Below are 14,804 nucleotides of genomic sequence, written 5' to 3' on the forward strand. Positions count from 1 at the left end.
CTAAATTCGAGTTCTTTATTTTTTTACCTTTATTTTTGCTTTACAGTTTTAAACCTTGTTTTTTTCGATTCAATTTTTGGTTACAGAGTTTCCCCCCCACCCCATTTAATCATTTGCTATATGCTTACCCTTAAAAAATCTTGTTTTGGTCTCTTTCTTTTTCTCCGGGAATAAAAAATTTCATACTTCGAGAGTTTGAAATAAATATTGAATGAAAATTAACTTTTGTCCATAGTGCTGTAATTATTATCCAAGGCTGATATAATAGCTCACTAAAAATATGTAAATTCGGCATCCATTTAATAATTTTTAAAGTAACATCTATTGGTTGCAATGAAAATTTCTTGAAAGAACTTTTGAAGTCCTCTTTTGGATTACTCTTTAATTCCAAAGTTGAGAAAGTTGCTTCCACAACCCTAAACCTTGTTTTTTTAATGAAGTTTTTAGTTATCAAGGTTTTTATTTCATAAACTTTATCGGTTAAAAAATCTCCATATGCTTACTCTACTTATCTCTAACATACTTTTTCTTGTTTCCTAAACGAAAAAATTTGCTAAAAGTAAAATAACTTGCTTCTTGAAACCTTTTTAATATCCTCTCAGGCATGCTCTTTAATTCTGACATCAAAGTTTTTTTTCAATGTTCTCGACAACTTTAAAAGTTATTTCTTAATAAAATGTTTCGGTTTTGGAGGTTAAAAAATGAATTAATACCCTTATGCTTACTCTACTTATAAATTTTTAACAGACTTTTTCTTGTTTCCTAAACGAAAAAATTTGCTAAAAGTAAAATAACTTGCTTCTTGAAACCTTTTTAATATTCTCTTAGGCATGCTCTTCAATTCTGACATCGAGTTTCTTTTTTAATGCCCTCGACAACTTTAAACATTGATTCTCAAAATATTATTGCCTCTTATCGTATCATTCGCCATTCTTTTCAGACACTAGCAGCTTTTTTTTCTGTTTCCGATATTAAAGAAAAAATTCTTGAAAGCGTCGAAGAAAATTTTTGGTTTTAATTGATAAAGCTGTCAAGCAAAAAAAAAAAAAAAAAAAAAAAAAAAAAAGAAAGAAGGAAAGAATTAAATCAGTCATTGAGTAGTACCTTGTATTTCACCTTCTGATCCCTGAAATTAGTTAAGTACCATTAAGTACACTCTCTGAAAATTAGTTAAACTTTAAGCTGCTTCATTAAAATATGCTTTCTTATTACGGCGTTAAACTGAAACGTATTACCTCTTAAGTTGATTTCTAGAATCTTATAATCTAATTTAAGGATTAAGTTTGAAGATACTATTTTTCAATTTTGTAACTGAATTAAAGTTAAAACAAATTGCAACTATCAAATTAAATCAAATTGGAACTTTGTTGTTTAACACGTGTCAAATGTTCTAACACAGTCGAAGTTTCCAATCCCGAATTAATTCATTTGTAAAAATCTTCTTAGAAAAGCAATTGAATTTATTTAAATAAACTAATGCAGTGCAAAATGATAATATAGGTATTTTAATTAAATAAGTAATGCAATAGCCTTGTATTTGCCTTTCTTTCCCAAGTTCTATGCCATTTATTTATTTAATTACGATTGTATGATTGAATTAAATATAAAACTAGATCATTTTACATACATCTTTTCCAACTACAAATTGTGCTACCTATTCCTTATATACACACATATATATACACCGAAGAGCCATTACATTATGACCACCCTCCATCTATAACAATGGGCTCGCCCAGGTTTTCATGGTTTCTCGCCCAGGAACAATGTTTTCATGGGGCACATTAGGACCCATAATCCTCATAGAACAATCCCTGACGTCTGTANCTGTAGTATTTATGTGTATATATATATATATATATATATATAGTCGTGAGAAATTTTTACCATACTAGATACATTTTTTTAAACGATCTTTTTTGCTGAAAATGAAAAAGATTTTTTATCTTTTATGAAATGTAATATGAAATTTATAATATTAATAAAAATGTTAATATCAGGAAACTAATAACAAAGAAATGATACATATTTCAATAAACGACAGCAACCCTAGTATAATTATGTAATAAAATGGTAACAATACCAAGTTGCTAACAATATTGAAAAAAAAAGGCGGGTGAGGAGAAGATGGGCGTGAACCAATCTTTCAGAAATGCAGCAATATAAGTGCAAAGACCTTCCTTCTCCTACCTACAAGGCTGATAGCTGTTTATAAGGCTAATTCAAGAGCAATAAAATATTCACCTTAGAGATTCAATTACAATGCATAATAGCACAAAAAGATAAAAGAATCTCATAATTCATTTTTATGATCAATTGTTGATTAGAGGCTTTTTTTTTCATAAGCTTCTTTTTTTGTTTATTTCTGGAATTTTTTAAAAGATTAGAAGGTTTTAACTTTTGCATGGTTTTGTAAAATACAGTAATATTATAACCGAGTTATATTATGCCAGAGTAATATGGAATAAGATCTTTCTAAAGAATATGAATTTTATAAACATTAACTTAACTTCTTCCTTGTATTCGATTTTTAACTGACTTATTAAAATTATTTCATGTTTCAATTCAATTGCAGAGTTTTAGTAAAATATTACCGTTGAATACTTTACGGTTAAATAATCAAAGTTTCAACAAGTGTCGCGTTTGGATTTACTAGGGATATATTTAGATTGCATCTAATAGTCCAAGAGGCGACGTCATAGAATGTTTGAAATTTAAATAATATCTTTATTTAAATTTCAAACTATGGCTATTCAATAGCTAAATTTAATTTTTCCATTTGTTTTGATTTCTTATTTTATACTCATAAAGAAAGTATGAAAAATAATTTGAAGGTAATTTTTTGTGGCATTGCATAGTAAATCGACACAGATTTTTTCGTGAAATTGTTTAATATACAGGATAACAAGCAGTCAGTGAAAAAAAAACTTTTTTCTTACAAAAAATTGCGTGGTAACTAAAATAAAATAAGGCGTATGAAGAGAAATTTTGTGTAGCTAACGAGTGTACAATACAATGGTGTGTACATTCGTACAAAATTCGAACTCTAGCTCGAATAAATTTTTTTAAATAGAAAACACGACTGCGCAACTTGAAGACAACAGCTCTAAAGAAAATACAAATCATTGAGCGGCTTATGAAAACGAAAGTTTTAAACTTAATTCTTAAATTCCTGACCTCCATTACTTTTCCTACTTTTACCTGAAATTGGAACACATCCCTCGCAAACTGGTGCCAAACTTTCCAAATTGTTTCATAGTTCCTAACATCGAACGCGTGGCCGATTCGTTAACTCGTGATGGCAGAGAGAGACTTCGCTTCAATGAGTACGATAGTTCTTCTTTACAGTTTAATTCGTTTGAAGAAATTGTTCTTTAACTTTAGTCACGTAATACATCTCGGACGCATACATTTTAAACTATCGATAACGAAACAATAGCATAAAAACTCTAATGCATTATAAAGTTTCCATAAACTAATCCGTTCAAAGTGTTTAAACTTTATCGTACGTTTACTAAGTTTAGCTAAATGTTAAACTGGGTTTTTTTTATACTATGATGGTTTCCAATTTTCATTTTACATGTTTATTTCAAACAAATTTCAGCCTTTCAATATTTTCTTTCAGAAATGTATTTAAATTTTTTTTTCAAACTTAAAAGTATAAAACAAAAAAAATTTAAAGTAATCCTTAAATATATTCTGTTTGTAGAATTGTTTATTCAAAGAATTATTTTTCTTACTTCAAAATGGCAGGTAAAAAGAAAGAAAAATATTTGTTACATCTTGATTAAATTTTGCTTGTTCTGTAACATTTGAATTCGTTATTTAACACTATATTTCTTACTAAAAGTTCAAAAATTAAGTTTTTGTACACAACAAAAGTAGAAGCAATCACGTTTATCATAATGTTAAAATCTGCTTTTATACCTTACAAATAATTATTACTCAAAAGTAAATTTAACATGAATTTAATGAATGCATATGAAACTTTCTCATAATCAGTAAGTAATTAAAATATATTTACAAAAATATATATTTTACTACGCAATATTTGTGATCAAGATTATAATTTAAATAACAGAAGTTTTAGTGAAAAAAATATCCAAAACAAACTCTAAACTAAAAATCGGTTAAGTAAACGACTATGAGTTATTAAGTCAAATAATAATATCTTTAAACATTGCGATAACGATATTGAAATAGTATTTACAGGATATATTCCAAACATCATGTCTTACAATGATATAGAATAAGATACTATTAATAAGCATTATCGAGAAAGATAAGTATCACATATGATATAATCATTTATGTTGATGAATTTCAATTGCATAACGAAAATATCGACCAATATAAAAAAATGTAACTTATTTAAATCGGTAAAACATCGCAATACATCGTGAAATATCGATATTTTTCTGCGATATATCGGGATATTAAAATGTCAATATTATCCATCATTAAATAAAATCATTGAAAGCTATTGAAGTTACCGATGGTACAAAACTGTATGTAGTGCCAACTGGCGTTTTCCCGTGTTGATACAAATAAACAAATATCCCATACTAATGTGATTTTAAAGTAAAAATTTTTATCTGTTCTTACGATATTTAAAGCAGTCTCATGTCTTAATACGATATCTAAGATTTTCCATTTAAGATCAAGGTACTTAAAAGTCTAGGAAGAATTCTAATGTGTCTAAGGAGATGGATGGAACATGGAACTTTGGTGTTCTTCTACCAACCTTAAAAGGTCGTCTGCGACACAGATCAGTCAAACGCAACAGGTGTCTATAGCCGTGACCTCAATAATTTTCTCCCCATCAAAACGAAGCGATAGAAAGGGTGAAAAAGAAAATACCTATCTGAAGTTAAGAATAAAAAAAATTAACGTTTTCTATTACTTGGTTTAAATGAAAAGAAAACATTGAAATTAAAAATATATGCGCCATTTTCCTAAAATAACACATTTTTTTAGAAATCAATCTAAAAATGGGCTTTTTCTCTTTTAAATATCAAATTTAAACCAAATCCCATGAAACTATCTAACAATGAACTCAATTTTCCATTCGAGGTATTTAAGAAAACAACAGCATACAAATTAATTATAAATGTAGTTTCCATTGTACATTTGATTTTTTTAATATAAATTTTATCAAAATTATTTTTAAAAAATTAACCTTACAAAGTAACCTAACCTTACCTTAAAATACAATTTAATAATTTCAAAGCAACGGAAACAAGATTCAAATTTATTTACAAATGGAGTAAAAATTTAATAAGTTTAATTAACGAGAACAATAAATAAGTTTTGAGGAATTGGCACTCTGTAAGTTTGAGAAGGATTATTTTGTCTTCGTATGCTATGTCTATGAGCTGTAAATGTCCAATTTCTTAGACACAAAATTTAAACATTTCAGAATCTGTCTTAAATGTCCCTATTGTTAAAAAAAAAAGTTAATATGATGTTTTAAAAATTAACAAATTTGCTGTAAGATTCACGAGTACGGAAAAGTGTTACTATGTTAATGTTAAATGTTACTAAGTACTTATGCATTATCACATTATTCTCATACTAATATTATTTTTTTAATATTTTGTATGATATTTAAAAATAGTATATTTGACAAATAATAATTATGATGACAAACTTTTCAAATAATAAAAAATACTTCTGCGTAACATCGAGTTTTCATTTATATTTGCTATTATATTATATTTATCCTATTCTGTTTTTCGCTTATGAATACATTCATATATATAGTGAGTATGTAGTTTATGCCGGTTCTAAAATAGTTTTCAAATTTATTTATAACGAACTGGTTGAAAGATTTTTTAAATTAAAGATATTATAAAAAGTTTTCGAAACATTGAGCGTAAACGCGTTACTTTTTGCGATTATATTCTTCATTTATTGACCCGTTTCCTTCTGTGAATAAATTATTCATGACTCAAATGAATATTTTAGATTTATTGCTTTATGCCGGCTTTAAAATAGGTTTTAAAATTACGATTTATTTTAGATTTTCCTTTAGGTTAGGTAATTAGGTAATTTTAATTAATGAAAATTTTTTCGAAGAATTGCTTCTAGCCACGAATTTTTTGGTTAATACATTTTTCATTTATTCACCTGTTCTTCTTTTGTGAATAAATTTTTCGAGCCTCAAATAAGTATTTTAGATTTATAACTTTAAAAACCGACTTACAAATAAGTTTTGAAATTGCGATTTATAATAGATTTTTTTAGACTTGAAGATCTTTCGATCCATTCTTATATGCAATTTTAACATATGCAACACACAAACGAATTTTAACATGAAAATATATCTTTTAAATATATCAAAAATTCAATGCATTCAATGTTCTTGTTAAAATTCATGTTATCAATACCCTAGTTCAATTTGCTCTTTTGTTTACTCATCTTGTTTAAAGTATCAATTTGAAAAGATTTTTTGTTTAAAATATTACCCTTTTACAATCTATTGTTATTTTTAAATCGCTTTGTTAAATATTTTTGTTATTTAAACAGCAAAATAAATGATAATTCTTGATCAAATTAAATATATCTATATTTTACATCAAATGATTTTTCTAGTAAGAATATTTTTCATTTGAACTGATTTTTTTCAATCATTACACTAGTACAATATGTATTTTTTATTAATTTCCCTTGTTAGGAGTTATTTTTATTTAAATAGAAAGATGAATAATTATTTTTGATGAAATCAAACTTTATTTCGCATCAAAGGATTTTTCCAATAAGATTTTTTTTTTAGCTAAAGTAACTATGAATCCAAGAAAATGAATGAACTCATTAAACGCAAATATAACTAGCTTAACTCATTATTTGAAACTATAAAATATTCGAAATATAATTTTTTTTAATACTATCAATACATCAAAACATTCGTTTAGATTCAAAATAAGTGAAGCTTTATACTTTCGAATTTGAAACTCAGGTACTCGTTTAAAAATAATAATAATAATAAAAAGAAAAGATGGTTTTTTAATGAACTTAGTCGGTCAAATTCGAGAGCTTTTTCCAAATTTTGCCGGCTGTGAGTGACCCCATTATTTGGATTGAGTGTTTAAAGTATCAAGTTGAAAAGATTTTTTGTTTAAAATATTATCCTTTTATAATCTATTGTTATTTTTAAATCACTTTGTTAAATATTTTTGTTATTTAAGCAGCAAAATAAATTATAATTCTTGATCAAATTAAATATATCTATATTTTACATCAAATGATTTTTCTAGTAAGAATATTTTTCATTTGAACTGATTTTTTTCAATCATTACACTAGTACAATATGTATTTTTTATTAATTTCCCTTGTTAGGAGTTATTTTTATTTAAATAGAAAGATGAATAATTATTTTTGATGAAATCAAACTTTATTTCGCATCAAAGGATTTTTCCAATAAGATTTTTTTTTTAGTTAAAGTAACTATGATTCCAAGAAAATGAATGAACTCATTAAACGCAAATATAGCTAGCTTAACTCATTATTTGAAACTATAAAATATTCGAAATATAATTTTTTTTAATACTATCAATACATCAAAACATTCGTTTAGATTCAAAATAAGTGAAGCTTTATACTTTCGAATTTGAAACTCAGGTACTCGTTTAAAAATAATAATAATAATAAAAAGAAAAGATGGTTTTTTAATGAACTTAGTCGGTCAAATTCGAGAGCTTTTTCCAAATTTTGCCGGCTGTGAGTGACCCCATTATTTGGATTGAGTGTTTAAAGTATCAAGTTGAAAAGATTTTTTGTTTAAAATATTATCCTTTTATAATCTATTGTTATTTTTAAATCACTTTGTTAAATATTTTTGTCATTTAAGCAGCAAAATAAATTATAATTCTTGACCAAATTAAATATATCTATATTTCACAAATGATTTTTCGAGTAAGATTTTTATTTTTATTATTTTTCATTTGAACTGATTTTTTTCAATCATTACACTAGTACAATCTGTATTTTTATTAATTTCCATTGTTCGGAATTATTTTCCAAGAAAAGGAATGAACTCATTAAACACAAATATAGCTAGCTTAAATCATTATTTGAAACGATAAAATATTCGAATTATAATTTTTTTAAAATACTATCAATACATCAAAACATTCGTTTAGATTAAAAATAAGTGAAGCTTTATACTTTCGAATTCGAAACTCAGTTACTCGTTTAAAAATAATAATAAAAAAAGATGGTTTATTAATGAACTTAGTCGGTCAAATTCGAGAGCTTTTTCCAAATTTTGCCGGCTGTGAGTGACCTCATTATTTGGATTCAAAAAATGATCGCTGCAACAACTTTTGCCGGCAATTGTTATGACTGCCGCTACACGCCGCATATCATGCTTGAAAATCCTATTCTACGCTTGTTCTAATTCGAAGTCGGGTTTTTCATTTCTCAAATACAACAACATCTGATTGAAATAAATAAATAACTTGTAGTTTCCATTAAAAAAAAAAAATAACGGATATTACTTTTAGAGAAGGCAATGACTTTTGGAATTTTTTTTCTTAAAAATAAAATAAAATATATGAAAAATAAAATCAATGAAAATTATTCATCCTAGATAACTATTAACTTAAACAGTGTTATTCTGTAACTAATCTTTCAAATCTGAGGCTAAAATAAATATAAAAATATGTTTTTTTTTAAAGTTTTTTTTACATTGTATTTTTTTATGTCAAAGTAGCGTGGCTTAAAGGAAAATGCTGTTAATTTTTTATTAAAATATAAATAATTAAATTTAACGTTCACAATTTTGGAAGATGTTAAAGTGTTACAATAATATCTCATCATTATACTCCTATTGTATTCTTAATATCATACAATATTATACTTTAGTGTTATTTTAATATCATTTCTCAAATGCAACAACATCTGATTGAAATAAATAAATAACTTGTAGTTTCCAATAAAAAAAAACGGATATTACTTCTAGAGAAGACAATGACTTTTGAAAATTTTTTTTTAAATAAAATAAAATATATGAAAAATAAAATAAATGAAAATTATTCATCCTAGATAACTATTATCTTAAACAGTGTTATTCTGTAACTAATCTTTCGATTCAGAGTCTAAAATAAATTTAAAAAAATATTTTTTTTAAAAAGTTTTTTTAACATTGTATTTTTTTATGTGAAAGTAGCATGGCTTAAAGGAAAATGCTGTTAATTTTTTATTAAAATATAAATAAGGGATTAAATTTAACGTTCGCAATTTTCGAAGATGTTAAAGTGTTACAATAATATCTCATCATTATACTCCTATAGTATTCTTAATATCATACAATACTATACTTTAGTGTTATTTTAATATCATTCCTCAAATACAGCAACATCTGATTGAAATAAATAACTTGTAGTCTCCATTAAAAAAATAATGGATATTACTTAGAGAAGGCAATGACTTCTAGATATTTTTAAAAATAAATTAATAAAAATAGAAGAAAAATAAAATAATAATTATTCATCCTAGATAACTATTAACTTAATCATTTTTATTCTGTAACTAGTCTTTCGATTCTTAAACTACGAATTAAAAACATGGTTATTTTTACATTTTTTTTATTTATTTCAAAGTAACCTGGCTTAAAGGTTATTGATATAAATTTTTTTAAACTAAAATATAGGGATTAAGTTTAACATTTGCAATTTCTGAAGATGTTAAATTTTTCTACAATATCCCAAATCCTTAAAACTCGAAGTGAGACAAATGTTTAGTTATTTTAAGAAAAATTTCATTTTGATGTAATTTTAAATAAAATAATAATCTTCAAAACATTCTCGGAGCTTCCGTTAACAATTTTAAATTGTGTTTTTAAATATAACTACATAATTATCTATTACAGCTGGAATATTTCAAAATGTTCTAAAAATTCGCCAGGAATGACTAAATTTTTAAAATCTTAGCACTAATGAAGTAACAGAAGAGCATAATTCTAACATAAGAACAACTAATAAGAATATGCCTTTAACATTAAACATAAGAATATAAGAAGAACAACATACGAACAACAACATCAATAGAAAAACGAGTCCCCTTCCCCACTTTTTACCACTCAGTTTAATTTATGACTGTTAAAAGTAATCTTATAAAATGCATTTTTTTAATGTTAACATCGAATATATACATAATTATTATTGATTAATTTATAAATTTAGGTATTATTTTTATTGTGCTTTAAAATATAAAACGTTTTACAACACCTTTGTTAAGATTTTGAGACGCATAATATTAAAATATTGTTAAAAAAGTGGGCGATTTTTTTTTGCTGCAATTTTGTTATAAAAGTTCTATTTCTCGAGAATAAGCGTTTAATTATAGTTTTTAACGAATAACAATTAAAAATTGGGAATTTGTTAGACAATGTTAGACAATTAACAATAGTGTTTAAATACAATATTTCACATTTTATACAAAAATTAAATTGGGTTAAGTGTTATGCCATTGCCAACCATTGTATTAATATTACCAATACTATTATTATTATTTACTATTCTATAAAATCTTATATTTATGGTAAACTTTAAACGTCGTAGACTATAATTTTTTAAATGCAAGAGTTAATTTATAAAGTTCTATTTTTTTCTAGATAAAATCAATGTATTTATATTTTTCAGAATCAAAACTTGTAAGAAGTATTAAACACAATAAATGAAAATTTATATATAATACAATAAATACGAAAAGGATAAAAAAAAAGAGAGATTAACGAAGAAAATTTAAAAAAATAAATAAAAATAAGTATTATTTACTAAGCATAAGCTTCAAGTAGATAAAACTCATAAAATAAGTTAACAAGGAAAAAAATATAAAGGTTTCTTAAAGGAAAAGAAAAGAAATTATTTAAAAAAATATTTTTAAAAAATATTTAAAAAATTCAAAGGAAAAATTAAAAAGCCGGAAAAAAATATTTTGGAATTTTGGAACAAATTTGTTTTTTGGCTTTTTAATTTTTTTTAAAAATATTTAACGTTTATATTTTAATTACGCTTATATAATAATTACATTTTAATTTTATAATACCATTTTTGTTATTATGTTCACAATGTTCTCAATATTATTATTTTTCATCACTTATTTTTAATCAAATTTTACCTAAGTTAATAAAAAGTGTTAAAAATTCAATTGTTAAAAAATCAAATTTTATTTAAAATATTCATTATTTAAAATATTCATTAACGACTTATCCTTAATTATAATTAACAAGGGAAAATATATCAAGAATTAGACTTCGCTAAATTAATTTTGTGCTTAATGCAGCAAAATATTTTAATGTGCATTATTTTGAAACTTTGATATAAAATATTGTAAAATGGATCATTTCATTTAATTTGAACTGAAAATTTGTATATGCAGTTGAATATAAATACAGTTGAACCTCCTCAATATGAACACACTTATGTAACATAACATCATGTAACATAACATCGTTTTAGTAACAATTTTTGATCTAACTGAATTAAAATTCTTAGATGTAAAATATCGATGATTACTTCATTAATTTGCAACAAGTGTACAATATAAGATACGTTATTATAAATATATATTCTTATAAAAGCCAGGTGCGTTACTGAATTAAAACGAATGACCTAGAACAAATAGTCCATGGTAACTATAAATATTTAGATTACATTCACATCCAGGATACTATAAACATATGCTATTAGGTTTACAAACTGTTTGGTAAGACGCATAAATTCAATTTAGTACTAAATAAAACTAATACTTATTTTTACTTCCTGAATTTTAAAACTTAGACGAATTTTTCGTACTGAAAGCTAAAACATTATTAACAAATACATTTACATTTAATATCTTCAGGAGGTTGAAAATCAATATATTTAATAGTTGGTGTCGTATCTAGAAAATCTACAGAAAATTTATTATTTTTTCATGTTATGGGTTTTTATGCAGCTGTTCAAATGTGCCTCCTAAGACAAGTGTGTATTTAACGAATGTTTATAACTATGACTCAAAATCAGAACAACGTCAAAATATATATCAGAACAACGTCGAATATGTAACTCGAACAAAAAATATTTCACGAGGTTCGCTTTTCTTCTTAATATTTCGCTGTTTGAATTTTTTATGTTCTGCTGAAGATATTTTATTTTGTTTAATTAAGGCTAATCATTTTTTTAAAGTTTCCATAACAACTACGCAAAAACATTTGCCTTCACTTAACAAAAATTAATTATTAAACATTAAGCTTAATAAAACATTAAACTTATAAGTACATTTTATTAAAAAAAATTAACTAGCGCAAAATTTTTTTCTAATTTAATTCAAATATTTAATTAAATAAAAATGTATTTTTAAAAAAGAACATTTTTTACAATAACAGAAATTTTTTCTTAACTTTTAAACTATTTATAAGTTTTTGAAACAAGAAAAGTTTGTTAAAAAACTGTAAAGACATTTAGAACAACTTGTGAAGTGCACAAAGGTATTTATGATTATGAAATTCTAAAATTACACAATATTTCAGCTTTCAAAAAATAACTTATCATTAAACTAAAATTGTTAAATCATAACTCATAAATAAAAATTAAATAAACGTCTTTAAATGAGAAAGAAATGTGTTAAATAGGTTACATTTCTACAATCCAATATACACAATTCATTTCTTTTTCATCATTAGTTAAAGTGTTTTAAGTGAGTTGGCCATTTATTTCTTACTAAAATGTCGTATAATTATATTGCATTATTTTTAATTAGTTTTCGTTAGAACGGAATGTAATTTACTTGCAGGTTAACTATAGTTTTATCCGGTCGAAAGTTGTCATTTTGTAATTAATATAATGAATTTAGAGGTATGATTCGAGAAAAGAAATTGTCAGTATTTTTAGCAACAATTAGTTATGCTTTTAAAACAAAAGTCCAGAAAATGAGTAAGGCGCTACCCAGATGAACCACGATCCTTTAAATGTCTTTATTAAAAGACTTTTTTAAACTGAATGTTTATAAATGGTTAAAGAAAGCGGAGAAGGATTAGAAAATCGAAGGAAAGGACGCGTTAATATTTAGTTTTGGAACTCTGTACGTTTCGCAATTTTTAGCAATAAGAATTAGCTTCGCGGTTTTCCCCCCAAAAAACTTAAATGATTTGAAATCTTTTTATCAATCTAACTTTTTTTATGCTGTGTCTAATTTTTAATGCTTAGGTTCATTTGTATATTTATATGAAATAGGATAAGTTTTGGTTAACTAGTTTCCTTTTAATCGAATGAGTATTTGAGTATAGTTTAGTATTTTAAATATTCGGAAAAATTTTAAAAATAGATCATAGTTCATTTTTTGGTTCTGTCTTAATTGTTGCAATGAAAATTGATATTCTTGATATATCGTTGAGCTTGTTTTCAATCAAATTTTATGCGGGGAATAATTGGAATATTGGTCAATAACTTAAAAATTAATCCAAGTGTCTTGAAATTCTATTTTAATTATTTTAAGAAAAGAAATGAAATTATTTCTACATCGTTGAATTCACTTTCAATTGTGTTCCATACATTCTGTACAAAGAATATTCAGAATAACTATAACTAGATATGTCGATAACTAGAAAACTTCTCTTAGTTCACTTTTTCAGTTCTGTCACGAAACCAGAATTGATATCATTGATGTATCGTTGAGTTTGTTTTCAATCAAATTTGATGTTTTTAGTGTAGAGAATATTTAGAACAATCGTCAATAACTTGAAAATTAACCAAGTAAAGTTTTTCAGTTCTGTTTTAATTATTGTTAAAAAATTCCTTAACAGATCATTTAATTCACTTTTATTCTATACATCCAATAAAAAGAATATCCAGAATGTACTTTAGTAACTTGAAAATTCACTTTTTTCAGTTATGTCTTAAATCTAATCATAATTGATATCATTGATATATCGTAGAGTGTGCTTTTGATTAAATCATACGCAAATATGTAACTTTATTTTTTCTATCAAAATTTTCCAATTCTGTCTTAATGCAATAAAATTTTTATAATTAATATAACACGCTCAGACGATCTTTTAAATTAAATTTAATTAAATTTAAAACGATTTTTTTTCCATACGTTTTCTGACTCACACAACAACAGCTATTGAATTACAAATCATTATGATTAATTCACTTTGATGTATCAACATATTGGATAAATGATAATGAATATGGTACTTACCAGATGTTCAGTACTATTCACATCTGCCATAATACTCGCAGCGCCTTTGATTTATCTATTCCCAACGCATGTTTTTTGTTGTAAATATTCTTCTCCACACCGCTGCTCTATTCCGCAGGTGCATTGATTACATAGTAGGAATGTCTGGATTCGAACAAATCGTATTCCATAAGTTTAATTCGCCTGCTCGATCGAACTTTCTGACACAAAATACGTTGATATCTCCTTCTCAACCGCTTTACTCTTTTCTACCAAACTGACATTCATATGTTCGAGGTAGACAGGTTACCTGATCGGAAAAAACACGGAGGGAAAGTTTTATTTTTTGGTCGCCAAATGCATCCAACAGGTGCGCCAAGTTGTTCATTGGAATTTTTACTTTCTGTGAGTTCAGTTCACCGGTTTTAATGGTTGCCAAAATTCTATGAGACTTTGGGGGAGTACCAAGAGCAAGATGCTCATCCTCCTACGATAATCAGATTGTTCTTTGAACTGTTCTGTGGATGCTATTCACACTTGGTGTGTGTTTTAGGAGCTTTGTGGTATAGAAAATATATATTTTGATTGTTAGTTTTCACAATTTGAAAATTTTATTTTGCAGAATAAGGGAAATTTGG

At 25.3% G+C, this 14,804-nt stretch overlaps 1 protein-coding gene across 5 annotated transcripts in view; it reads right to left on the bottom strand.

Annotated features, from left to right (window-relative positions):
* The window catches only part of LOC107438548 (mucin-3A), a 138,190-nt gene that overhangs the window by 107,492 nt on the left and 15,894 nt on the right, over positions 1–14,804 (bottom strand). For 2 of the 5 annotated variants that reach the window (XM_043039612.2, XM_043039613.2), the window contains exon 1: positions 14,188–14,488. The exons of 2 other annotated variants lie outside the window; for them this stretch is intronic. In XM_043039612.2, coding sequence (XP_042895546.1) covers positions 14,188–14,217 — 30 coding nt within the window. In that variant the 5' untranslated portion in view covers positions 14,218–14,488. Of the gene's footprint in view, positions 1–14,187; positions 14,799–14,804 lie in introns of those variants that run through there. One more of the 5 variants, XM_043039616.2, reaches the window with a different exon arrangement.

Source organism: Parasteatoda tepidariorum, chromosome 2 (assembly GCF_043381705.1).
Source record: "Parasteatoda tepidariorum isolate YZ-2023 chromosome 2, CAS_Ptep_4.0, whole genome shotgun sequence".
Taxonomy (NCBI): Eukaryota; Metazoa; Arthropoda; class Arachnida; order Araneae; family Theridiidae; genus Parasteatoda; species Parasteatoda tepidariorum.